This window comes from Hippichthys cyanospilos, chromosome 17 (genome assembly GCF_059441005.1).
Source record: "Hippichthys cyanospilos isolate Australia breed blue-spotted pipefish chromosome 17, RoL_Hcya_1.0, whole genome shotgun sequence".
Classification (NCBI taxonomy): Eukaryota; Metazoa; Chordata; class Actinopteri; order Syngnathiformes; family Syngnathidae; genus Hippichthys; species Hippichthys cyanospilos.
This window is the reverse complement of record NC_142385.1, coordinates 7,105,392-7,131,412: the sequence shown is the minus strand read 5'-3', so window position 1 is coordinate 7,131,412 and position 26,021 is coordinate 7,105,392. Positions and strand designations below refer to the sequence as shown.

Here is a 26,021-nt window from a genome sequence, read left to right as displayed (position 1 = left end):
CACAGGAACAACAGGTTTGGCATTTCAAAGACTATTGTGGAGGCCTCCGAGTAACTCATTTGAAAATGGCTTTTGGATGCTTATCAAACTTTGGAACCTCCGAGGTGGAACACAATCCTTCCATGCCTCCCCGCCGGAAAATTGGCTCACTAATGTCAGTGCGCATACGAATAAAACTTTACAAAGTGAATCAAAAACAAAGGTATCACTGTAACACAATTTAGCACGATGTGGTGTTAGATTCCAATCAATTTGATCTTAATTTGAAAAGAAAGCTGTTCATTAATGCCAATTAGTCGATGCCTGCAGAAAGCCTGTTAGGCTCACGTATCTCCTGAAGTAACGTATTTTCCGCACTATAAGGAGCACCTAAAAGCCTTTTTTAATTAAAAAAAAAAAGCTAATGGTGCGCCTTACATATGGATCAATATTAAGATTGGAATTCGTAGTTGGGGAATGAAGTGATGAAGTAGGCTTTACCTGTTTCTTTTGTGTGTTTACAGTTGAACAAAGTTGGCCATATTGACATTGAGTTATTATGCTATTGAGAGTTTAGAGTTATTATATGAGTTATTATTGTTATTATTTTAAGTATTACTATATTGTGATTGAAAAAGTTTTAAAATATGTCATTAACTGAGGGTGCGCCTTATAATCCGGTTTGCTTTATATATGGAAAAAATTAAAATATGTCATTAATTGAGGGTGCGCCTTATAATCTGGTGCACCTTATAGTGTGGAAAATACGGTACCTTCCTTTACTCCCCATTTGAGAACTACCTATACAGGCATTTGCTAAGGGTGTTGCTGCCTCCAGATGGCGCAAAAATGTGGAAAAAATATTCACCTTCAAAATACAGTGGACACCGAAGAGTACATTGCGACTGAGCCCGATCAAGAATTTTGAAAAGGCGTGAATCATTGAAACATCATATAAAATCAAAGAAAAATGCCAAAGCCTGACTATAAGGAAACGTTTCTGCGAATAACAGAGAATATTGTAGATTCCACTCAAAGTAATGCACCGATGAATCTATTACTCATCGATAATCCAAATAATAGATACTTGATTAATTGTTTACAAAATGTCAGAATCTTTAGTTTCAGCCAGTCAGTATGTATTGTCAACCAAATGAAGTTATTTGCAAACGTCTGCTTTTACCTTGATAAGTATTATAAGTATTATATCATAAGTATTAATATTTTCACAAATTTTCTGACGTTACTGGCCAGACAAATGAACAAATATGGGGTTAAAGAAAAAAAAAATCTGCTCTGTCGGTTTTGAAAAAGTATTTTTGAATGAATGGATGGCAATGAAGACTTTTGAAATATGCCTAATGCAGCAATTATAGAGATTTAATGCAAACTAAAATAAGTTGTGATAACTCTAAAAAACAATCAGCAAATTTATGAAATTTGAATGCCTAGCTCACTATAATTCTCTTAACTCTATAATTCCCAAAGTTGTAAGAGTCCAAACATTCAATCCCTGTATTCAAGAGGTATCCAAAAGTAATTAGTTGAATTTAGTTTATCATTAATTCTTAAAATGCGAAAGCTTACATTAAAAATAAAGACATGCCCAGTGAAAATCCTGCTGACACTATGACCATTTGTGTCGGAACCCGATGTCCTCTGCTGAGTACACTAGGACTTAATAGGGGAGCGCCAATAAAGATATAGATGAAAAAAATAATGTCACAACAGTGGACACAAATAGACAGGTTGGCTCTCAGTTGGATATTACAGCAAAATTCTAGTGTTGTCGTGTGTGTACCAGTGTGTGCATTTAGTTGACAACTGGTGGAGAAGGACTATACTGTATCACGTTACCTCGCTCACAGCGACATAGTATCTGGGCTGCTGGAAACGCGGCCTGTTGTCGTTGCGATCGCGCACCACAATTCGGACCTCGTGTAGTATCACGGTGCCAACCAGCTCGTTGGTACACTGCACCTGCACCACGATGGACTGGATGTATGACGGAGGCTGCAAAACACAAGAAGGAAGCCACAGTTATTTTTTTAAACCCTTGTGCACAAACTATACACATTGCATTTATTTTCCTAATTTTGAAAATGCTTTTAAAGGCATCATCTTTAAAGTCATTTATTCATTCAGTTCTATTCATACGTATGCAGATTCAATTTAATAACACCCACAAAAACATGTGATGATGACACATTGACATAGCCATTAACTGGTCTCTACCACTAGTTTGAGGTGAAACAAATCAACAAAGAATTTTCTGTTTGCTAACACAGTTTGACCGCCGCTCCACGTAATGTTGCAAAAATTGCAGGAAAATCAATGTCATGAATCCTATTAGAATGCATCTCAAAAATTGTAATTATAATGGTTTTATATGGTCCAAAATTTGGACAATGATTATGTTTGTTTACAAAATCTCCCACATCCAGTTGCAATTACGTCAGAATCGTTACATTTTGAAATTTTACATGTTTTATTCATCTGTTGGAGATGTCAACCCCCCGAGTGTGTTTTTTCCCCATTGATTCTTTTATGATATCATAAAATAATCAAAGGGTTGATTACAGAATGAGTTGGTCTGAAGTGAAAATAATTAAGGAAAAAAACTATTTTTGACTTCTTACATCTCTGTCGAGGACACGGCCGGTGCTGTTGAGGTAAAGGGCTTGTTTGGAAGGATCCAGAATCACCCAGTAGTTGTGATTATCCCTCAGAGACAAGGAGATGGTTCGATCCGGACCCTCCGCCACACCGTTGATTTGCATGTTCTCCACCAACAATGTTCCTGAAGAAAACACCAATTTAATATGTAAATATGTTCGCAGACAAATCAGAACGAGCACTTGATTAATTTGTGAATTAGACTAACTTTATTATAATAGTTTTATTAGTGAAAAAAAAAGGTCATTTCACACTCCACTTAGTTTTCTTAATGTTCACCTTGGTGTAGTAGTTAACTCATGTACAAACTTGCCCATATTTGGAAATAGCCTAACAGGAAGTAACTTGGAGTCTTCTGCTGAATATATAAATGAGAGACCATATCTATGCAATACTGCATGTATTTATCATATACAAACTTTTTTTTGAAACTAAGAGCAAAATATATAGAACATGAATTAATCGCTGAATTGTGTTGTATCGACTTCTTTAGAACACATTGTTTACCTTTATTCTAAATTTTACACAGGTATGCAACCCTGAGGACTACAGTAGTGACGCAATTTTCCTACCAGTAATAAAACAGATAATGTTACACAATCTATCTTTCAAAAGAAGTAAATGATGAGAACCACTGCTTTTCATAATATACCAACACTCAGGACATTGGTACACCATCATTGTTTTTACATCCCCTCATTTTCCGATGGCATCGATCCGCCAAAATGGCTTTCAGAAATCACTCTGCCGGCCCCCCCATTGGATGCGCTTTTGGACGTTACTGCAACTTAGACCATCAAAAAAATGATTACAATCTTATCATAACAACATATCGTACCATAATCTCTCTGTTTCACTCAACTCACAGCAGATCATTTTTACAAGGAGCTAACAGACGTGCTCATCGGCTAAAAAATGAAAAATAAAAGTAAGCGCTACCTCAAGCTCAAGAGATGGAGTTTTGGAGCAGAAATTTGTTTTTCCAGAGAAACTCACTTGAAAGTACATATGCTGTGCTTGCTAGTCCTCAGAGACCCATTACCCTGCCCTGGATCCTGCATTATTAATCACTTAACTATTCTGTGTTTGACCACAAAATCAAAAACCCTCTCGCCTGGTAAAAAGATTTAGTCTGTGTTGGGTCTTCTTCAGGTCGTCGACAAAAAGGCAACTGAATGACCCAAAAGCCACTCTGAGGCTATTGAGTGTATGCGCTTTGTTGCAGGATGATAGCCATCTGCCTCACGAGGGTAATAAAAGCCCGTCCCCCCAAACACACACACACACACTCTCCTTTCATATCCAACATCTGCACAGTCTAATATCTAGCACAAAATTGGGCCAGGGCATTTTGCGCTCCATGGAAACCATGTCAAATGCCTTGACATGATTCACTGCTGCGGAGAATACAGGGGCGGAGGGTGCGGGGGGGATTTTGTGAAATTGGCTTTTCTTATGTTGGAAATGAGATCCAAAACTTCACGCGGCGGTTGACTGGATGTGGTCTGGTGGACCTCGCCGCTTGTCTCGCACCATCAAGGAAAACGAGGAGAAAGGCGCTGATAAAACCGTCATCTTGTTTTACCGTCGTATAGTGCCTGTAATACAAAGTGGCTCTTTTCACACTTGCCTTATATTATATTAGGGCCAAAAAAATAATCATTATTTTGGTCAGTATTGAAATCACGATTATTTATCATGTTTGGTCAAACATGTCTATTCATTGCCCTTTTTGAAACAAGCAGTACATAAACAAGGCTTCAAGGCTTGATACTTACAAATAATAATAATAAACTAAAATAAATAAAGTAAATAATAATTCAAAAAATTCATAAGACGTGGCAAAAACTTGGCACACAGGGGAACACAGCTAACTTACTTGCCGAGTGCAAACCAATGAAAAAATCGAAGCCTACTAAGAACCAAGCAAAATATTTAGTTTTAAGCAAACTTGAATCAAATAGCAGCCAAAATGTCGGTCATGCTCGGTCGTTTTAAACCAAATTTATTTCCATTTTTTTATCAATCGGATTTTTCATAATCTCAATTGACAGCTAGCACTGTATATATTAGGAATCATGTGGGAAATTCAATGCCATTTCACACAGGTAAATAATATTGTAGTGTGAGAAAAGCTTTTGTCATGCTAACATGTGGGAAACATTGCCCCCTGGTGGTAAGATAACAAAGTTGATTTGACTTGTAATCAAAATAATGTGCTTGCCTTTTGAAACGTTAATATCGCTGAGAATCAGCTTAATTAATCGTGGCAGCCAAGATGGTGATTGCGATTAAAAGTCGATAAATTGTGCAACCCTACTTTATAACTGGCAAGACCAGAATATAATGACTCACATGGAGATGCAGAATATAACAGCGCTAGCATAATAGCTCTGACTCGTTAGTAAATTAACTACCCACTGATAATTCAAATATGAGACAAAAAATGTGTGCTAAATGATGCTAAAATATTTGGTTCAAAATACGTATGAATAAATTGGTCAGTGACGAAAAATGTTGGCGGGATTCTCACTCTTAGCTGAGAAATCTGACTTCACCTTAGAACCCTTTCAGGCTCAAATTAAGTTTCTTTTTTTTTCAACCTTCAAAAAAAATGCCTCAATCAATATTAATGTGGAATAGCTAGGGGACTCTCATATTATTGTTACAAATTTGCAACGCCTGCCTGGAGAGGGTTAAAATGAAAATTCTCATTGTTCTGACTTTATTCATAATTCAGACAGAATTCTCACATTCTGACATCTAAGGGAGGATTCTGAGAACAATTAGAATTGTTATTTAGAGTAAGAATCCTGATTTTACCCCCACAATTCTTAAAGATATGATTTTAACTTTCACTTTGAAGGGAAAATTCTATTTGCCAGAATTGAGAATTGGCAGAATACTGATGAGTTACATACCGAGAATAAATGTTTGGCTTCAGTCCGAATTCTGACTAAAATGAGGATTGTTACTTTATTCTTACTTAAAGCAAGAGTTCTGACTTAAAGTCAGAATGAAGTTCTTAGAACAAAGTTAGGATTCTACCCTTATAATGAGAAATCTGACTTTATTCTCCCTGATCTTAAAATGGAAATTATGAGACTAAGCTAGTTTTTTTTTTTTTTTGTTTTGTTTTTTTGTTGAAGAATTCAGATTTCTGAATTTTCACTTTAGTCAGAATTCAAAATTTGTATTTTTTTGTGAGAACTCTAAGAATTTTGAGATCAAAGTTCTTATTTTAAAATAACTTGTATAAAGTTAGGATTCTATTAGAAAAGAAAAGTCTGACTTTTTGGGAAAAGTCAGACTTCCAAGTTAGATTCTGATGCTCAAGTCAGGCTTCTGAATATAAAGATTTCTGAGAAAAAAAAAAGTCAGAATTTGGACTTTAAAGTGAGAACTTTGAAAAAACAAAATCCAAATTCTGTGAAGTGAGAATCCTGTCAAGGTCAATGTGACAAGTAACAGCAAGAAGCTGACTGCTCACATGAAATGGACTGTAATCATAATTGTCGTTATCCTTCTATTAATGTTTTATTATTGCTAAGTTGCAGCATTGAAAAGTTCATTAAAGCAATAAATAAAACGTGAAATTCACATGAACTTTACTTTGATAAACTAATTAGCTGAAAATTAATTTGCATCTGTGAACATGAATGAATAATAACACTGCCATGAGCCATTTTTTTTTGCAATATTGATATATTTCAGTAATTACCTTAACCCTCGTGTGGACTCCATTGGAAACAAACGCAAGCTTATTTTGCTGTGGGGGATTTCCGCTAATGTACTGTTTACAGAGTTCAATTGGATTTGAGTCATTTGACAATCTATGACAATAATGGCAAAGAAAAGCGACGCACGGAGTTACTCTGGTGTTAAAATATACCCAGGTACGATAAATATCACATCTATTATTCTCATTTACCATTTCCTCGGTTATGTATTGTCCGCTTTAGTAAGCACATGTACGTTCTATAAAATGTTGCAGTCGTGGCATGTTTACACCACAAGCATTATAAACAGTTGTGGGCTGTCAGGGCCAGCAAGGACTCCTCTGCTGGCTTAATATAGCCTGACATCATAACTATAATAAACTATAATAATTATAAATACTATAATAAAAGGCAATTACATTTTAAATGTATTTTGACTAAATATATATATTATATTTATAAAATGACTCTCCATATTCTGTTCTTTTTGTCTCACATTATATCCATATGGTTACACTCCTACATGTGCTGCCGTTTTAGTGTAGAGTTTTCAGCCAATTAGAATTCAGCTAACGTGTGTAGCCAGGCAGACTTCATTTCTGTCTAGTTGGGAGGCACTCAGGCATTCGCTTGAACAAGTAGAAGGCTTCTGTGCAGTGTGCAGTGACGTATCGTGCACGGGCCCATGGTTTTGTTAGACAGCTGCAATAGCCAATCGAGTCATAAGATCGTCATCTAGAGGCCCCACCTAGAATGTGACGTAATTGGACGCTCGCTGCAGGAAGCCGGTGCTATATTGATTCACCATGTTTAACGGTGGAAGTGGATAAGAAAAAAAAAAAAAACATGTCGCACAACCAGCTAGCGTTAGCGTACAAAGAGCAAATCGGAATTTGGACCGACGCGACTTTCACCATTGGCGTTCATGTCAATACAAAAGGATTTAGAATTGGAAATGAAATGCGAAGAAACTCTACAAGTAAGTCCTTAAAATCTTTCTGAGAAAAAAAACAAGAATGGATTTTCTATTGAAATAACTTGGGGACAGCCGTTTTGAGTGAGTTCATATTTGTTTGTCATTTTATGTCATTCATATTCAAGTGTCATGTTTGGTTGGGTTTTGTTGTTGTGAGTTTGTGGGGTTTTGTTTGTGTTTCTGTTCCACTCGCGTCTGCCTTTATTGTCTCGTAAGTTTGATTTGGTCCACCTGTCTGGTGATACTTTGTCCATCCAGTTTTGCTCCCGTTCGGTCCTGCCTCATTTCCTTGTTAAAACGTCCCTTTTGAGCCACATATTTCTTAGTTTCCTGCATTTTTTGGGTCTCGTTCCTTCCTCCTCCCAACTCAACTCCCCATGCCCAGACGTGACACTTATATTAAATTGCCATTTGTAATTTAGCGTACAATCTTGTTAAAACTTGCCTGGTCTTTGTGGACTTCATAAAACTTTGTGGACAAATAATTTGAAATTATTATGACTTATTCTAAGTTTTGGCACGTAGAGTGATAAGTTTTAATTGCTGATACAAGTTTATTGATGTTTAAATGCTCTGAACAAAAAAAGCCTGTGTACGTGCGTACGTGTGCGCACGAGGGGTCCAATCACTGAAAGCCTATGTGTGAAATGCACGATCCGCCACTGATTACAAACATTTGATCTCCTGCAGCCGTCTGGACTAGAATACATTTTGCTGCAAGAAACTGCAGTGCATGCAAGATTGTATGTAATATTCCAGCATTGGACATCGAATGCAGCAGAAAATAATAAATATACGAGGATGCTATGACAGTCCTTGTGTGGCCTTGAGCTGTTGGATTGTTTTTTTCTACCTTCATTTTATTCTTAGCAGATGACATTTCAGTAAAAAAAAAAAAAAAAAAAAGAGATTTATAATAAGAAAAGAATACAGTATTACCATGCCTGCTTGAGCAAATGATTTGGGCTACACCAGGCGTTTTCAGGGGCTAGTGTGGTGCAGTCATTTTTTTGTGATCAAACAATGATTGTTTTTTCCCCCCCAAATGATAGGATAAATATAAGGTGTCTCATTTAAATATTCAGTAATATTGCTTATAATCGATTGCATTGTTTTATTATCGTTTTTGTGCATTTCCATCTAGTGGATGCATAACACAACCGCAGCAACTACTGTAGCTTCTATTCTATGCACCTTACAAAATGGTGTGACTTATATTTGAAAAGAATTTTAAAATTGGTCATTTATTGAAGCGCCTTATATTCCAGTGTCTCTTACAGTATAGTGCGGAAAATATGTTAGTTTTATTTTAACAGTGCTTAACCATGGTTGTTTATTTTCTGAGGTCTGCACAATTGTGATGTCATTTTCAGGCGACACCAAGTGTCAGAATGGCTGCATCCAAAGTTAGATAAATATGGCTGGATTTTGTTGCTTAATTCATATAAGTGGGTTCATAGAAAATTAAAAAAAAAAAAAAATGACCTCGTGCATTTCTTCTCAACTTTGATGCTTATACTTAAACTATCCTTAATGCTACTTCTTTATCTCAAAACATGACTCAAAGGAAGCTTTAAAGAGGAGCTGCTACAAAGCTCAAAAATCAATAAACTCTTGGAGCAGGACGACTTAGCCACTCTCGCGTTTCCATTGGCACACGAAGATTGTCCCAAAGAAACGGGCCTCCGGCGATGACTAGCCAGCGCCTCATGAATATTAATGAGCCCAGGTCACGCGCCTTCTCAATTGGCAGCCGTGGAAAAGGTCAGCATCTCCTCTCCGGCTTTGCTCAAAGGTGGGGCGTAGACTACCTTAAAATTCTCTCAAGCGGGAAAGAAAACTAACGACTTACCATTGGGGCTCTCCTCGTCGATGGCGACAATGGTGGCGGGAGGGCCCGAACGAGAAAGTTTACATTCTGTGAGAGACAGAGACATAGAAAAAGAAAGATCGTCATGAACGTAATACAGGCAGGACATTGTTCCTATTGTTCCTCTACTGGAATTTAAGCAATGTATAACATTAATTCACTCCATTAACTTCTAAGATGGTGGGTCACAATAACACGACATTAATGGAGGGGAGGAAAAGTGGAAATCGTTCTCACCCTCATATTGCCAGTCTGCAGCGGAAGGCCCACCAGGAGGGAGGAAAGGAAAAATGAAGGAAAGAATTAAAAAGAAAAAAAAACAAGGAATGAAAATTGGGCACTTGCCAATAGAATGAGGCCACTTGGTGAAATTTTTATGCTGAAACCCCAAGGTCAAAATCTCCTATCATGTTTTTTCTTCAAATTTTCTCTTGGAAAAAACCCACTTTCGCAGCTTAATATTGAGTTTGAGTCTGTATTTCATGCGTCAAAACAGTGAATTTTGTAGAAAATAGCATTAAAAAAAAAGTTGACACCGCTTCATTGTCTTCGACATCGTCTCTTTATTTTTCATCCTTTTTTCGCTCCCCTGTAAAATTGCGTTTTCACCAAGTGGTCCACTCCAACTGGCTCATACCCAAATAGGAATATTTTGTTAGGCTGTGAGTGCCTCTGAGATTTTGAAAAGATGCACAGTAGGACATTTTTTCCGCTTGAATCCATAACCAGCATCCACTCTTTAGAAACAAAAAATGACTGCTGTGAAATCATTTGCACCCAAGCAAGAGTCCAAACGTGCCAAAGTGACATTCAAGTATTCAGAAGGGGGCCGATCCGCCTGTCCTTGGCGCATTCCGCCATTCCACAGCAACATTCAATTCCACGACAGAGGACCAATCACATTTTTTTGTAGAGCCATCAGATCCAAAAATTTGCTTTTACCAAGGTCTTGCATGCATTGCAATTAAAGGAAAATGCGCGTCATTGTAAACTACAAGTGACTTCTATTTATGATTGATGTGATGGTTTGAAAAATAGAACAACTTGGCATTGGCAGCCTTGCGACGATCCGAAAATGAGCTCTGAATCCATCTTGTGTTATACTTTTTAATATCTGATAACACTAGGAACACCATTTTTTTATTTATTGACTGTAGTCTGGCACTTATTTCAGTGATTTGTTAGTTTTGTAATCCAGAAGTGACCTCAGTTGTTCTCTATCACTTCTACTTTTAGAGCTATAGATCCATATTTACTTACAAGGAAAAAAAAAGATTAATTGTGTTTTATGTGCATAGAACAAAGATGGAAGGGTTCTAGCCAGCAACACATAATAAATAAATAAATGAAGGGACAAAACTAGATGGAAAAAAAGCATGATAAATAAAAAAAAATAACTTAAAAAATAAAAAATAACAAGACATGTTATCTTAAAATCAAAACAAGAACAAAAGAAAAAGTATAGTTAACACATGAATAAAAAAGGATGAACAAAAACCTGCTGTTTGATGAATGCCAAAAAAACCCAAAAACAAATAAGGACAAATTATAAAAACAAAACACTGTGAACAAAAAACATGATGAAGCAAAATACTTAAAATAAACACTTTGGCATTCAGTATAAAAATGTAAAAATGAAAAGAAAAATTATAATAAATGAAAAACATTACAAACAAAATGTTTGCAAAATAAAAAAATAACAGATAGGTTTATATGATGAATGAAAAGCAAATAATAAAAGTATAATAAAAACATCTTACAAAAAAATCTTACAAAAAACAAATGTGTTCAATATAAAAATGTAAAAAACTAATAAAAAGTCAAATTATAATAAATAAAAAACAAAAAAACACTAACTTCACAGACTTCACTTATTGTGGGTATTTTTAGGAACGTAACCCAATGACGGAACACTTTTTTGCAAAGTATTTTTCCATGGATTTTACGTTTTAAATATATTTTAAATTGTCACATAGCCTTCTCGTACCCCGTCGATAAAATGTACACCTAACAGTGTTTCTGCAGACATCAACAAATTTGATGCAGTGATTTGTAATGCAGTGACAGGGGAAAAAACATACATACAGTATATATATATATATATATATATATATATATATATATATATATATATATATATATATATATATATATATATATATATATATATATATACACACACACACACACTTTTCAAATTACGAGTAAATTAATTGGAACATGCTCAATTGTGTTGACTTCTTTGAAAATGTTTTATATGTATACACCAAAGAAAAATCATGTTTAGTTTGTTCATTTGCCCAACACTTGAAGCTCACATACCGTAAGTAAAATTTCCCGTCTCGCTCCTTTCAAGCGTTCAGCAAGCGGAGTGTGCAAAACAATGTAACAATAGCCACTAGTTAGCGCACCAGCTGGCGTTTGAGTGTACATTTGTGTTGGAGTGTGTCTGCATGACAGATGCGCATCCCCTGCTTGATTGCCTCTTTATTCGCTGTAAGACGATGCCCCTCATCTATTACCAACCATCCACTCGTTCCGCGCGGGGAATTTCCGTGTATTTTTTTTTTCCGCCGCGTCTTCCTTCTGCCTTTTCTCATCCGTCTCGCAGCTTCTACCTGTCACTCGACTTTGCTTCTCACAGCCGTCCCCATTAAACGGAATGAAAGTGTATCCATCAAGGTTGTAATCTAAAGTGACGGCCCAACACAAAGAAACAAACCAGTTCCTTCTTGAAAAGGATGAATACCACCAATGGCTATGCGGGGATAATTTGAAGAAGTCGATTTTTTTTTTTGTTTCACTCATATTCATCCACAAGTGATACAATAGAGATGAGATCAGCTGAGATGCTATCGGATCAAAATGAAATCACGCGCGGCGGTAAATGCGCGTTATCTCGGCATGACAGCGGAATTAACGCAACTTGTGGTCTCACTGAAAATCTCGCTAAGGGGATTACTCGCGCAATTTTATTGCAGTGATACGATTATCGTACTTATATCAAGGCGAGGAAGCGATTGATTCTTTAGCATAGCTTCGGTTAAATTTGCATAGTTTCAGTCTCTGTTTCAATTGGATTCAGATCTTCAGCGATTGCGGTTAGGCAAAGCAACGGAGCTGTTCGTTTCAAAGGACTCCAAGTTTAGTTAGCGGAGGTCAAAAGTTTGATCTGCAGGTAATTGCTTTCACTTTCACTCCGGAAAAAAAATTGCCAGAGTTTTCAAACGAGCCTCAAACTTTCCACAGCTAATACTAGGCTCTATAAAAGCAAGACACCATTAATTAAAGTAGCGATTGCACCACCTTTTCTCCATGGTGAATCATCAAACGTTCAGGCAGTTTTCTTCCAACATTAGACACCGTAGGCTAAAAAAAAAAAAAAGTTTTGCAATTTAAAATCCGTCAAGGACACCTCCTTCCAATTGTGGCTCATTTGGGTAAATTTCCGAGCAGAAGAGTTTCAAAGAATTTTATTTACAGAATGGCTGCTTTCAACTTAGATGGAGAATTCCTGCTAAATGTGAACTAATCCACTACCATTGATGGCAATAACCGTTATAATATCCATAGCTCATTTACTGCCGTTAACAGCTATAGAAGTCAAATTAAACTTGGTTGAGAGTGAAGAGTAAATTTCATAATGCCATAACACATTTTCCAACATTGGTTAGTTAAATTTCACTCTTGTCCAGTGAAACCAAAGCTTAAAATTTTAGCTTAGACGTAGAGTTTTTTTTTTTTTTTAGACGTAGATTTTTTGGTACTATTCACGTTGATCAGCAAACCAATCAGCGATCTGATTGGCAATATGTCCATCGCTTTGACAAGAGTACCGCCAAGTTCTTTTTTTTTTTTACATTTACAATTGTCATAATAACAACGTCAATAATAATAATAATAAGAATAATCATCAGAACAGGAACTTGATCAACAATCATATTTGTTCAAAAAAAAATTAAAAAAAGAATATATATATATATATATATATATATATATATATATATATATATATATATATATATATATATATAATCAGTTGGTCTAGGAGCTATTGATGAATATTTCTGATATTGCAATCAATAGTGTTACTGGAGATTCCATTCCGCCTCTAGACTACTCATATTATATCTTCTTGAGACCCAGGCTATTCATTTGTGTCCACTGTTGTGTTTATGTTGGTTCAGCCAGGCAAAAAAGTAAATTGCATCCCATCAACAAAACCCATCAGACATCATTGGAGAGGCCAAGATGTCCTCTATTGCATGCACCAAGAATTTGCGAGGTAGCTCCAATTAGTCAGACGAGACTAAAAACAAATGTCCAATAGAGTGGACAGAAATAAATTTGTTGGGTCTCAAGAGTATGTCACAAAAATGTGGTATTTGAACAGGGGTGTGTAGACTTTTCATATTCACTGTATATTATTTCAGGGAGTAGAAAATAAGCTGTTTTTCATCACTGCATTTGCTTACCCATTGCCATCACTTATCCAACGGTAAGAATACATTTATTCGGTTCTCTTGCAAAATACACCCCCCCCCCCCCCCCCCCCCCCCAAAAGGAAAAAAATAATCAGTGAAATGACTTTGTGCAAGGCAAATGGAATAAATCCATCTGATGCCAGGTTTCAGTCAGGCTGATGAAACGCTCCACAGAGCGCCACGTGAAAGGAAGGGAGTGATGTTTTCAAGGTGTAGCCCACATTCAAGAAAAAAAAAAGGGGGGGGGGGGCATTCCGAGAATATCTCAAGAAATGGAAGGCTGGCTGCATTTTATGTGCCGCGGTATATGATCGCAGTCCTAGCAGACTTGCCAAAAAAAGCTCCTCGTGAGGACAAAGACAAGTTGAAGAAATTCAGGTGACCATGACGACGAGACCAAACATTGACGTCTCCAAGCGCAACATCACACAGACGCGTTGACACTCAACACACGCACACTCGCGTTACCATCAAATATACATGCCAGACGATGACTCAGTGAAGCAGCCGGCTGATCGAGACCATCTTTGAGGATATTGAGCCAGGATCGTTGCATCTCCGGATGAGTCACTCCAAAAAAGAAATGAATAAAATGCGAGACTTCCCAAAACAAAAACTAAATTAATATAGATTCACACTGGACTGGAAGATTAACTAAATTGAGAGGAAGCAGTTCAATCAAATTTATGAGTCAAACGCTTCAGGGAAACGTGTAAGTCAGGGAGGATCTAAATCATAATAATATACAAACGAAGCTTCATGAAGCAATTGTAATGCTTTTGACTCCTCTAGATAGCACTCTGGGTTCAAAGTGGAAGGGGAAATTTATTACATTTCACTAGTGTTTATTTTTAAACCAAGACTACCATCAATAGAAGGAACAAATGATCACACAGGTGATTCATGAACGTTCATTTCCCAGCCCCATTGAAGTCTACACACCCCTGTTAAAGTTTTGTAATATAAGTATAAAATGATAAAAAAGGGAAATCATATCAAAAACATTTCATCAACATTTGATGAGACCTGTGCAACTCAAGTGAAAAGCTGCATTCAACTGAAATAATATCAGTTGTACAATTGTGCAAACCCGCATAACTCTAATGTAACTGTGAACTCAATTTACTGATCGAACGCAAAAGGACTTTAAATGTAAGTCGGCACACAACTGTCGCAATTTTAGGTGTCTGATTTACTCTTAATTCAAGTTAATAATTCATCTAAGTTCTCCGACTCCAGTCCAAGAACAACCCTAAAGCATGAAGCTTCACTGCTGGTATGTTGTTATTTCAGAGATCCAATTTGTTTGTACCAAACATAATTTTTGAAACTGGAGCCAAAATATTTGTCAGGAAGGGCCATCTAAAGTCCATCTGAAGTTAATCGGAGAAATATCACTTTACTCCATGCATGACTCTTGGATTTTTTTTTTTCTATCCAGGGACTAAGGGGGTGTTTGACCAATACATAAGGGGGTTGGCAAAATAATGTACAAATATCCATTCATCCATCATCTACCGCTCATTCCAGGGTCAAATTTTGAGGGTGGCAACTTTAGCAGGCAAGCCCAAACCTCCCTCTCTCCAGGGGAATCCCCTGGCGTTCCCGGGCCATATTTCTGTGTCTTGGGCATTGGTTCAGCCTGCTCGCTTCTTTTTATTGAAATTAATGCCATAACAACCTCAGCTAACACAGCTGCTGTTAGCAGCTAGAGACTGTTGCAGCTAACAACCAACGGACTTCCGCCCTCTAACTCATCCCGTTATGGCAGTGCTTCACAAATAGTGGGGCGGCCCCCCCCTGAGGGTCACGAGATGATGCCGGGAGGGGGGGGATAACCCCTGGGAAAAGGCTTTGTTTTTGTCATGTGAAGTTTAATTGCAATAAAATAAGAATTGACTTTTTTTTATGTTTCAGTAGGTTTTTTTTTTTTCAGTTTTAGACGAAGCTATAACCTGTATAAATGCTGTAAAAAATAATGATCACTTGTTGAATGTTGATTTATATTGGCTTTTATCTTTAGGAACGTTAAAGGTTTAGGTTTACAGGTTTAGGTATACTTTTACCATTTTTATAGATAATTATCTTATTTATAGTCAACACGTCAAGTGGGGGGGGGGGGCGCTAAAAGTTTTCTCTTTCCTTGAGGGTTGGCAAAATATAATTGAGAAGCACTGTGTTATGGTAATTATTGTAAGTAAGACTACAGCTAAAATAAAAATGTGCATCTGTGCGTCTAAACTTGGATTATGTGACTGACGGATCAATCTTCCTCAAATGGCGTCAAAAAAAAAAAATTCTAATCTGTAAATTATTGTTTATAATATGCACCCTTACTTTTGGCCTTAATTTTGAGGGAAAAAAGGGTGTCTTATTTTTGGAGAACTGCAGTAAATAAGGTTTTATTGTAGCTTAACTGGGCCAGCAAATTTCTATCCCACTTCTTCAGTGTAGTGCCAACCCTGGTTAATTATGGAAACATGGACACGTCTCAATTTTAAGAGGGTTTGGACACTTTTGCAACCGCGCTTTTTGGACCTATTAATGGGACCCATTAATGGTGGAAAAGCTTTTAGGATGATTTATTTCGGTATTTTTTTATAATCCCCCAAAATATCATTTGAACAGGCGGTATAAACATTTTATATTAACCGTAGGCTCCAACCTGGAGAGGCATCTAACCAAAAACAAGAATAGGCAGCATAAAAAAATGATTGCCGAATAAAATTTGATGTGCTCACGTGAGCATATAGCAGCCATGTTATCTCAACAGATGGAGTCACATGATGAATCTGTCACAGCACAAGCAAATTTTCCAGCGCAAAATTACAGGGTCGGATACAATAGGCAGCTGATCCGCCCAACTGGACCGCTTCCACCCAAATAATTGAGCGGTTTCAGTTGATGGAGTGTCCGAGTAGGCTAAATTCAATGTGGACTCAATTTAGATGCAAAGCGTGACACTGCGACAAGGTTGAAATTCTACATGACTTCAAAACAAGCTAACTTTTCAATATTCAACAACAACTTCATCACTCTTTTTGTTTCCTTTTCAACAGCGCCCGTGATGGGAAAATGTTCTCGTTCGAATTAGATTTGGTCAATCCTGCTTGTTTGCCATCTGTTTGGCTCGGCTCCTCCGCCAGTCATTTGTGAACGGCGAGGTCGAGCGGCAAGGTGACGCAAAACTTTGCCAGCGCGATATCGAACATACTGTTGCAATGAAGTCATAAAGATGCCAAACACAAAGACGGATCACAGGAAGAAATTTTGGAGCGTGGCAAATAGGAAATACAGAGACAGATGAGTCATCCACAAAGCGCGCCATTTCGCCGATGTCATTACAATGCGCTGGATAAGACAGAGAGGATGTAGAATTATATACCAAAAAAATTGACATTCAAGACTTAGTTTTTGTTTTTCTTTTACATGTCCAGTGATTTCATCCTTTGTACTTACTAATAAATGTTTAAGTATTTGGATAAAATAATAATTATCATATATAGTTTTTATATTGTATCGTGTACTATATTAAATCATAATAATTAAGAAATAAGGCATAATGTAATTGATTACTTCAGTTAAGTGAGTAAGAAAATACCCAATTACTTTAATATCCTATTTGCTCAAGTACTATAAAAATCATTTACTTTAGTACCTCAGGTATTCAATTAGTTTAGTACTATAATATATAAAATAATATAGAGAGATTGAATAGATTAGTTAAGTACTTAAAGTTTGTTTACTTTAGTACTTATTCACCCAAGTAATTGATTATTTTGGCACCTAATTACCTCAAGCAATTGATTCCTTTGCCGCTTAATTAGCTAATCAATTACTTGTACTTGATTTTTGAACACAAATGTTGACAGATATTACAATGATCACAGATGTATTTTCTTTATCCTCTGCAAAGAACAGCTAATAGAATGTATATAATATATGCTAGTATATATACTCATATATAGCAGTAAATATAATTTTATTGCGGCTGGTTTTAATCCAACTGGCACTGGCCTTCGTGTTTGGAGTTTGCATGTTCTCCCCGAGCCCACTTGGATTCTCTTCATTCCACACTCCAAAAACATGCAGGTGTATTGGACATACTAAATTGTCCTTAGGTGTGATTGTTCACGCAAATGGTTGTTTGTTTTAGTGTGCTCCGCGACTGGCTGGCAGCCAGTCAAGGCTGTCCCCCGCCTACTTGGCCGAAGCCAGCTGGGATAGGCACCAGCAAGCCTGCGACTCTTCCGAGGATAAGCGGCTATAGAAAACGGATGGATGAATAATTTTAACGCCTGGACCACATTGAAATCTTTTTCAAGTTTTCCCCTTTAAAAGTTGTCCCTCGTCATGTCCTTTTTAAGCCTCCATCAGCAGGTATACTTTTTTTCTACCCCGCCGCTCCCCGGGGTCCAATTCTTCTCTATCCCTCGCCTCTAGCCATCTCGCCCGCCATCCATCCATCATCCCTTCAGCTATCCAACCGTCCATCCCTTTGCCCCTCCATCCACTCAGCCGTGGAGGACAGACAGGGTGGGGAGGTGAGATCCAGGAGGGGATACGGCACGGGAATGGAGAAGCGAACGTCCGGGAAGGAATTAGAAGGAAGACAGTAAGCGTAGAAAGGGAGATGGAGAGTAAAAGGAAAGGATGGCTGACAAGAGACGGCGTGACCTTGCGTGAGATTGATGCGTCTCTGGAGGCGACGGATTGTTGACCTGAGTGAGCGCACGCGCACACGCAGACACAAAGTCACCTGAGAAAGTCACACACATACAATGCTGGAGGGATCACCACTTTGTCACCGGGCCGGCTTATCCATTAGCCGGGTTACTCGTCTCTCTCTTGGAGTGTCAGGCCGACTTGGAGCCCGTGAGGGGCCGAGCGGAGTTGACGGCGGCGCCCGATCGGACGCCGCCCGTCCACAGGGCGAAGACGCCCCATCGACCCCTTGTTGTTGGGCTTAATGTTTATCTTGTCAACAACTGCCGTGCCATTCAAGCCCTTGTCTGCAGGTCGAGCCCTATACGTTTTCGTGTTAGCATCAAAATGGGCAGTAGTTTTATGCTAGCGCTATTTTTTAATCATCACTTCTTTTTGACATTCGTCCCCTTCAATGTGATTCATGCAGTTTACACTGTTCCAAATGTCAACAAATTCCAAAAATGCACGCCATAATGGCCGCTACTTTTCTTATTCTGAATGTTTGCAGATATTTCCAAAATGGAACATTTTTCTCCCAAGTTTTTTATATGATTAAATTTAACATTATACATTTACATTCTATTCAAACATTAAATTATTCAGCTCATAAAATCCACCTTGGGAACGATTTTCAACGATTATCAACATTCCATCTTATTCCCAATGCCACTTAAAACAAATTCACACTGTCACCATTTGAAATTCAAATGGGTCTGCTCATTCTATTTACAGGCCAAAAATTCAGATTGACCAAAAACTAAACCAAAAAAAGAGCTTGTTGATGGCTCTAATTGAAGTAAATAAATACAGTATACTGTCATTCATTTTATTTTTGTTGTACACACGCCTTTATTTTAGCACTCATACGCTTGTGAGGTCTTAACATTCTTAATTAATCTGATATATTGTATTTTTCAGACTATTAGCCGCAACTTTTTTTCTCATTATTTGAGCCGTGCAACTTAAAAGTCCAGCGCAGTTTTTTTTTTTTTTTTGTCTGTTTTGCTCGCCACCAGGAGCCAGTACATGGTGATGCGACCGAAAATTAGAATACAAACTCACAAAATGTTTTCCCTACAACATTTCGCTAGCGAAGCTGTGGGGTGAACCAGGAACAAAGATCCTCGACAGTCTGTTACTGGCAAACCGAATGACACGCTCGCGTTTACGTCAGGTGGCACTGTTTGGCACACAGGTGACGTTAATCCAAGTCATGCCTATGCTTGATGCCTGCGCTAATTGACAGCCGGCAACGACAGTGAGCCAAGCTAGTCATGCGTGTGGTAAACAATGGCGCTTCCAAAACCGCAGATGCTTATTGCAAGGCCAATTCAAGTGTTGAGTCTTTGAGCTGCAAGTCAACTTCGGGGTCTCCAATGGTTGCGAGCGTCTCCAGCCTCCGCCCCAAGCCATCTGCTTTCGTTAGAACGCCACGAAACGTAAAGTTTTTTGTTGTTTTTTTTTCCGTTTGGATTTAGGGAAGAATAGGCTTGCTAGCTAGAAGTTTTGATCGAAAAGTGGCTGGAGAGAGACCAAGTTGCACACATTGGATTTGGTTTTAAAAGTTCCCCCAATACATGTAATATGGGAGGTAAATTAATGCAAAAAATCTGCTAAGCGGTGAATGAAGAAGTTGTTCAGTTAGTTTTTGGAGCAGTTTTATTCGTGTGTAGTTTTTTCATCTATTAGTTTTATTTTTTTTATTTTTATTTACAAAGTATCTCTTGTGTGCAAAGTTATAAAAAAGATGATTGATGCTGACTGCTAGCTAGCTAACTGGTATTTTCTATAGTTAGATAGCTAGCTAGCGACCTATATTTAGGTTTTCAATAGAGTTAGTTTTTATTTTGTTATGACTTGTTTTTTTAATTCATTTAAGCTTGATAAAGTTTTGGTAGTTCATATTACACTTTTATGTAATACAAAATGCTTTTTTGTTTAGTTTTAATGTCATTTTTTTTAATTGCTGTATTTTTTTATGTGCAATTTTAAAAAAGATGGATAGATGCGGATTAGTAAATTAGGTAAGTAATTTCTATATAGTTTGCTAGCTAGTTAGCCAGTTCAATTTGGGGTTTTCATTATAGTTTTTATTTTGTTATGAGTTTCAATTTTCAAATTCACTTTTTTTGTGAGGTTGTTAGTTTATGTTACATCTTTATGTAATTGAACATAGTCTGTTTTTGTTTAGTCTGAGTTTAAATATGACTTTTAATTTTTTAATCAGTGTTTTTCTTGTATGCAAAGTCTAAAAACATATATGGATGCTTGATAGCTATATAGCTAACGTTTGTATTTCCTATATAGTTAGCTAGCTAGAGCTGAGTGTGTCAAGTTCACTTTTTCAAATACACATAGTTTTTGGTATAGTTATGTTAGTTTATACTACATTTTTATGCAATATGAAATGCTATGTTTAATTTTAGCCTTAGTTTTCGTATTAGTTTTATTTTTTTTAACTAGTATAGTGTAACTATTTTTTGTTTGCATGATTAAAAGAGTTGGATGGATGGCAAGATAGCTCAATAAACAGACAGCAGTAATATATAATATTTGATCATTTTACTTTTGCAATATTTAGCTTTAGTTTGGTAACAGTAAATGTAGTTCAAAATCATCACTTATCGAACTCATTAAATTGTTATTGTCAATTTCAGTCATTTGCACCACTGTACTTCAGTTTGAAATTTTAGAATTCAATCTCATCTCACTAAAGAGAACAGTGTGCGTATACAATGAAAGTATCTTTGACCGTGCTTACGCTAATTGATGATGATAGTTACAAGGTTTGAGTCAATCCAAATTACAATCTTGCTACAAAACAGATAGTTAGCCATATGGCGGCCAAGTTATGGCTGAACGTCTTGACGGCTTTTCATCCAAACGCGTTCGCAAGCGTACTTTAGAAGACGCTCGACTTGCTCGACGACACCAGCAGAAGTCGAGCCTCCTGTTGCGCCTTGTTCTGACGCGCGCAAAGTCACATTCAATTAGAGCAGCTGCAAAGGCGCCGCCTACACATCCCAAACTTGAAATGAATTCCTAATCAGAGCAAAGTCAAGTGCAGGAAGGTTTGCTATTCCTCGGCGCAGCGCTCCGTTGTGTTGTTGGTCTCTTTATACCCAGCATAATACCAGCTAGTCAAGGCAATAAATAGCATTTTAGTCTTTTGGTTATGACAATTTCCTGGGAGAGAAAGCAAACAGGAGTAAATTGGTTCACAGCTAAATTCCAGCCAGTAGCTCATAGTTGACACGTTGTGTATTGTTTCACACTGAGCTCATTAAAAATGCACCAGTACTCATGTTATTCGGGGAGCCAAAAAAGGGAAAAAAATAGACTTTCTCAGCTAGGGATGGGGTCTAATTAAAAGTGTAGTACTCCAACTCATCACGCGGTGTCCAAACAGCCAGAAACATCCCGGGACTGCGTCTCATTAAGGCAAAATCCCCAGTGATGGCACTTGGGTTGATATGAGGAAAGTGTTGGCTGCCAATCGCCAAACACCTCATTAAAATAGACTGCAGTTGTGCCTTGGTATATGGATTTAAGTCATGCTGTGGCCATGCTCAGAACTCAAAAAACTTCTCAAATCACCTTTCCTCTTTGAATTGGATGGAAGCGCTATTCATTTTGAATCTATCCAGCCATCTATCCTGCTATTTTTTTTCCAACCTTGAGCACGTGGAAATACCCTCTGTTAAAAAACTGAAAATAACAGACATAATTGAGAAAAGCACTTGAAAAAATAAAGGTACCATTACACACTAACAAACCTGCTCCAAAAAGTAATTTAAAATAATTGACAAAAGAAACATTTCAAAACAAAATGAAAATTAATAAATGAAAATCCCAGTGATCTAAGCATCAGCCATTTTTAACAACGCACACACAAAATACTCTGTACTAAAGCTAATGACCAAAACTAAAACGCATTTTCCAAGAAAAAAAAAAACGACGTTAGAAACAAAAAAAAACTAAAAACATTGAAAAAACCAAGCTAGCGCAAGCTATCTTGCAATTTTTTTAACCAAGTACACGCAAAATACCCTGTAATAAACCTAAAAAACAAAAGTTAAACAAGCATTTTCCAAGAAAAACAAAACAAATACACACAAAATGACAGTCAACTCTTTTTTTTTTTTAATTTAGTTTTGTATGTGTATGTGTATGTATTTTTTTTTTTCTTGGGAAATGCTATTTTTAGTTTAGGTTTAGTATTGAAAAACCCAAACTAGCGCTAGCTACCTACCAATCTTTTTTTAAAATTTCACTCAGGATAATGCTTTGTATTAAAAAAAAAGAAATTTAATTAATGAAACTAAAAAGAAAATTAAAAAAAAAAACTCACACTGACAAAAATACTCAAACTATTTAAGTGAAAAATCCAAGGATGGCTAGCTAGCAAGCTAGCTCGCTGTTATTGAAAAATATGCCTTCATATCTATCACCCATTCATCTTGTTTAACCTTGCACCAAAAAATTCCTGTATTAAAAAACTAAAAGATGAAAGTAAACAAAGTATTTTCCAAGAAACAAAAACTATTACAAACCAAGAAAACTATTCCAAAAACAAATTCAAACTAACTGAATATGAAAACCAAGCAAAAACAAAACAAAGCTGTTCACTATGGATTCCGTTCAATTTTTCAGCCAAGCTATAACCTGCACTGAAGTGAGCGGAATTGACTTTCCTTCTCAAGTCAATTAAATGATGTGTTGTTTTTTTGTTTTGTTTTTGTTTTTTTTTTTTGCGGGGGGGGGTCCTTCCACTCGTATCTCAAGCCGCCACGGTATTTAGGTTTTCCTCAGAATTCATCCTGCAAAACCAATTTGAAAGACCCCGTCAAGTGGGACCAAATTGAGGTGGATCCATGCTATCATAGTAGGCATTGAGAGTAGTTGAGAATTAATGGATGGTGAGAAATGAAATGAAACCTCTTAAAAAGCCGCCTCCGCACACACAGACTGCTCACATCTATGTGGCCTTAGCTGAATATCAGCACACTCGTGTCGGCTAAATGCCAACCAGATAAATCTCAAGGACCAAACGATAAACGTAATATTAATGTTCTGACAAATGGAGCCGAAAGCCACGTGGGTATCGTGCTGAGCTTTACCACCGCCACAGGCAATTTCTGCTCCCAACATTTTATGTGGATATTTATTTGTTCCAAATTCATTCATTTTGCTGGGCCCCTTAGTTTCATCCTTAAAGAGGGAATAAATGTCTTTTAAATTTGACACAGCGCAGAGAGGATTTTTGCAAACGACCGTCTCTAATTTAAATGATTAAATAAATCGGCAAGTATATTAAAAAAAAAATCATGCATTTCTCTGAATGGCGTCCTCGCGGACTCTGCCGACAACGAGGCGCTCTAAGGCAGTCAAAGTCCTCATTCTTTGCTTGTTTTCACCAAACATGTTCAGAATATTTCGCAATAAATCTCCGAATTCACTTGAAAGGCTTATCATCTGGAGAAAATAAGGCTCCATTTTTACCGTCGCTATCTTGGCCCAGGCAAGTTGATAGCAGCAGAGAGAGTAGCAGATAAATGACTCCTATTCCCGTTTTCCCAGGCCATTTGACCCCGGCATGCGACAGTGGTCCCATTAAGAACATGGCCACCATCTTCACCACCATCCTCTGCCGAGCGCCCAGCTGTGTGAGGAAGAGAAAGCATCGTGTTAATGTACGGGTAAGCTACATTATTATCGTTGTTAACATCACACAAGCAACTACAATTTCTTAAGAAATTGTGTGTAAATGCTGAGTAAAAAAATATGGGAGCATGAAAAGTAATGTGGAATTATGTTGAATGATATGGAATTGAGTGAATATTTTTTGTGGCATGTCGAAACATAGTAAATTGAATTCAAAGTACAGTTTTGGTTTTTTTTTTAAATGGGAACGGTGGTGGGAATGTGTTTTGTTTAACCCCTGAAGGAAATTTTTGACCCAACTCTGGTTTTTTTTTATGTTTTTGATGAAATGGTGAAATGAAAAGCATACAAAAAATAAACACTAAGAGGCTAATATCTTGCATAGATTGTCAACTTGCCACGCTACTGTCCCTTCTGAATGCTTTCAAATGGGAGTTACAGAGGTACACACTAATTTAGCCCATGTCAAGCTCATTTACTGCCATTCAAAATTGGAAATATTGTCAATTTTGGACATATTGAAAACCCAATGTTTTATCATGTATTTCTCTCAATTTCTGCATTAATCCTTTCAAAGGCAACTTGCGAATGAGGCACAATAGAAATGTTTATCTTGACACCGCAAAATCACTGGGCGACGCTTGTGGCCAGCTTGCACAAATTTGCGAGCCTTTCAGTGAATTCGATGAGTGGTTTAGTCTGGACTCACATATAGAAAAATCTTCAAAAGTCATAATACTATAATAATGTCATAATGTCATAATAAATATTCAATTATTATTATTATTAATATTTCAATTTCATAAATATATAAATATACAGCATGGTTACTTTTGCTACTATCGCATTTGTACAATGTTTGTGTTCCCCCCCAAAAATGTTTTATATGTATGGATAGGGTTGATGATGCTGAACATTTTGGGGAGTTGAAAGTAAATGTATGTGTACATTTGACGGTGTTATGATGATTACAATTTCAAAGTCAGCCCAAGTTGGGTGATAATAAAGCCAGGCTAATGAAAAATCCCCAGACACCCAGAGGTTAATAGAACATTTTTTCCATCAATTTTTGTGGTGCAAATGTTGACTTTTTGATCAGTGGGAATATTTTGTGAGGTGAATTTTTTTCAATGATAATGAATAATGTCCAAATAGGTGTGTCTGTTATGAAGATTAATCATTAGGTAATATTTGGTTGAAAATGTTTAATTTTGCTAAATTTAATTTTTGGAGTGTGAAATATAATAGCTAGCAACTCTTGACTTTTCGAAATAGTTTGAAATTGAAATGATGTGAATCCGATTATTTATCTGGAAGGAGATGCGTGCCAATTTTTTTTTTTCAGAGTTCACATGATAAGCGAGTTATATTAGAGAAGTAGTAATATCAGTAGTAAGCTGAATGTTGTGAGAGTGTTGCCTTTTTTTTCTTAAGTAAGAAGTATGTTACAATAAAACTTTGAAGTAAAATTAAGTTGCTTATCCTTATATTATAGCTCATTTCCTGTCTTGATTTTTTTTTTTTAAAACACTCGGCCCTTATTACATCTCATCATTAATTTTCCTCACTATTTCCATTCTGTCGCCTCGCCTTTTTCTGTGCACTTGAGCTGTAATTGGAATCTTTTCAATAGCCGGAATACAAATTGGCAATGTGACTGCTTCATGTCAACGAAGCGGATACTTGTTGAGGTTACGTCTCTTCGAGTGCCGCCGAATAATTCCGGCAATTTGTGGGATTTCCACGCGTCTGCCTCCGAGGACCCTTCTTTTTCAAACGTAATCAGTCTGTTATTGCCTGACAACAAATGGCGCAATGAACAAAAATATGACGGCAGATTTCACGCCACTTCCCCAATTCAAGCAAAACAAAGTGAAGCAGGTTACAATCTGTTAAAAAAAAAAACACACACATTTTAAACAAACGGGTGCCAAAAACGACTGCAA

General features: G+C 37.0%; 1 protein-coding gene and 1 long non-coding RNA gene across 2 annotated transcripts in view; one reads left to right on the top strand and one right to left on the bottom strand.

Moving 5' to 3' along the window:
• The window catches only part of LOC148409383 (protocadherin-15-like), a 101,870-nt gene extending 77,803 nt beyond the window's left edge, over nt 1-24,067 (bottom strand). The window contains exons 1-5 of the mRNA XM_088439093.1: nt 23,914-24,067; nt 9,458-9,472; nt 9,203-9,268; nt 2,619-2,779; nt 1,837-1,992 (exon numbers count right to left, since the gene is read on the bottom strand). Coding sequence (XP_088295219.1) covers nt 1,837-1,992; nt 2,619-2,779; nt 9,203-9,268; nt 9,458-9,472; nt 23,914-24,055 — 540 coding nt within the window. The 5' untranslated portion in view covers nt 24,056-24,067. The remainder of the gene's footprint in view (nt 1-1,836; nt 1,993-2,618; nt 2,780-9,202; nt 9,269-9,457; nt 9,473-23,913) is intronic.
• LOC148409382 (uncharacterized) overlaps nt 1-26,021 on the top strand; it is a 188,495-nt gene that overhangs the window by 81,494 nt on the left and 80,980 nt on the right. The window contains exon 5 of the long non-coding RNA XR_015868395.1: nt 23,992-24,110. This is a non-coding gene — a long non-coding RNA (uncharacterized LOC148409382). The remainder of the gene's footprint in view (nt 1-23,991; nt 24,111-26,021) is intronic.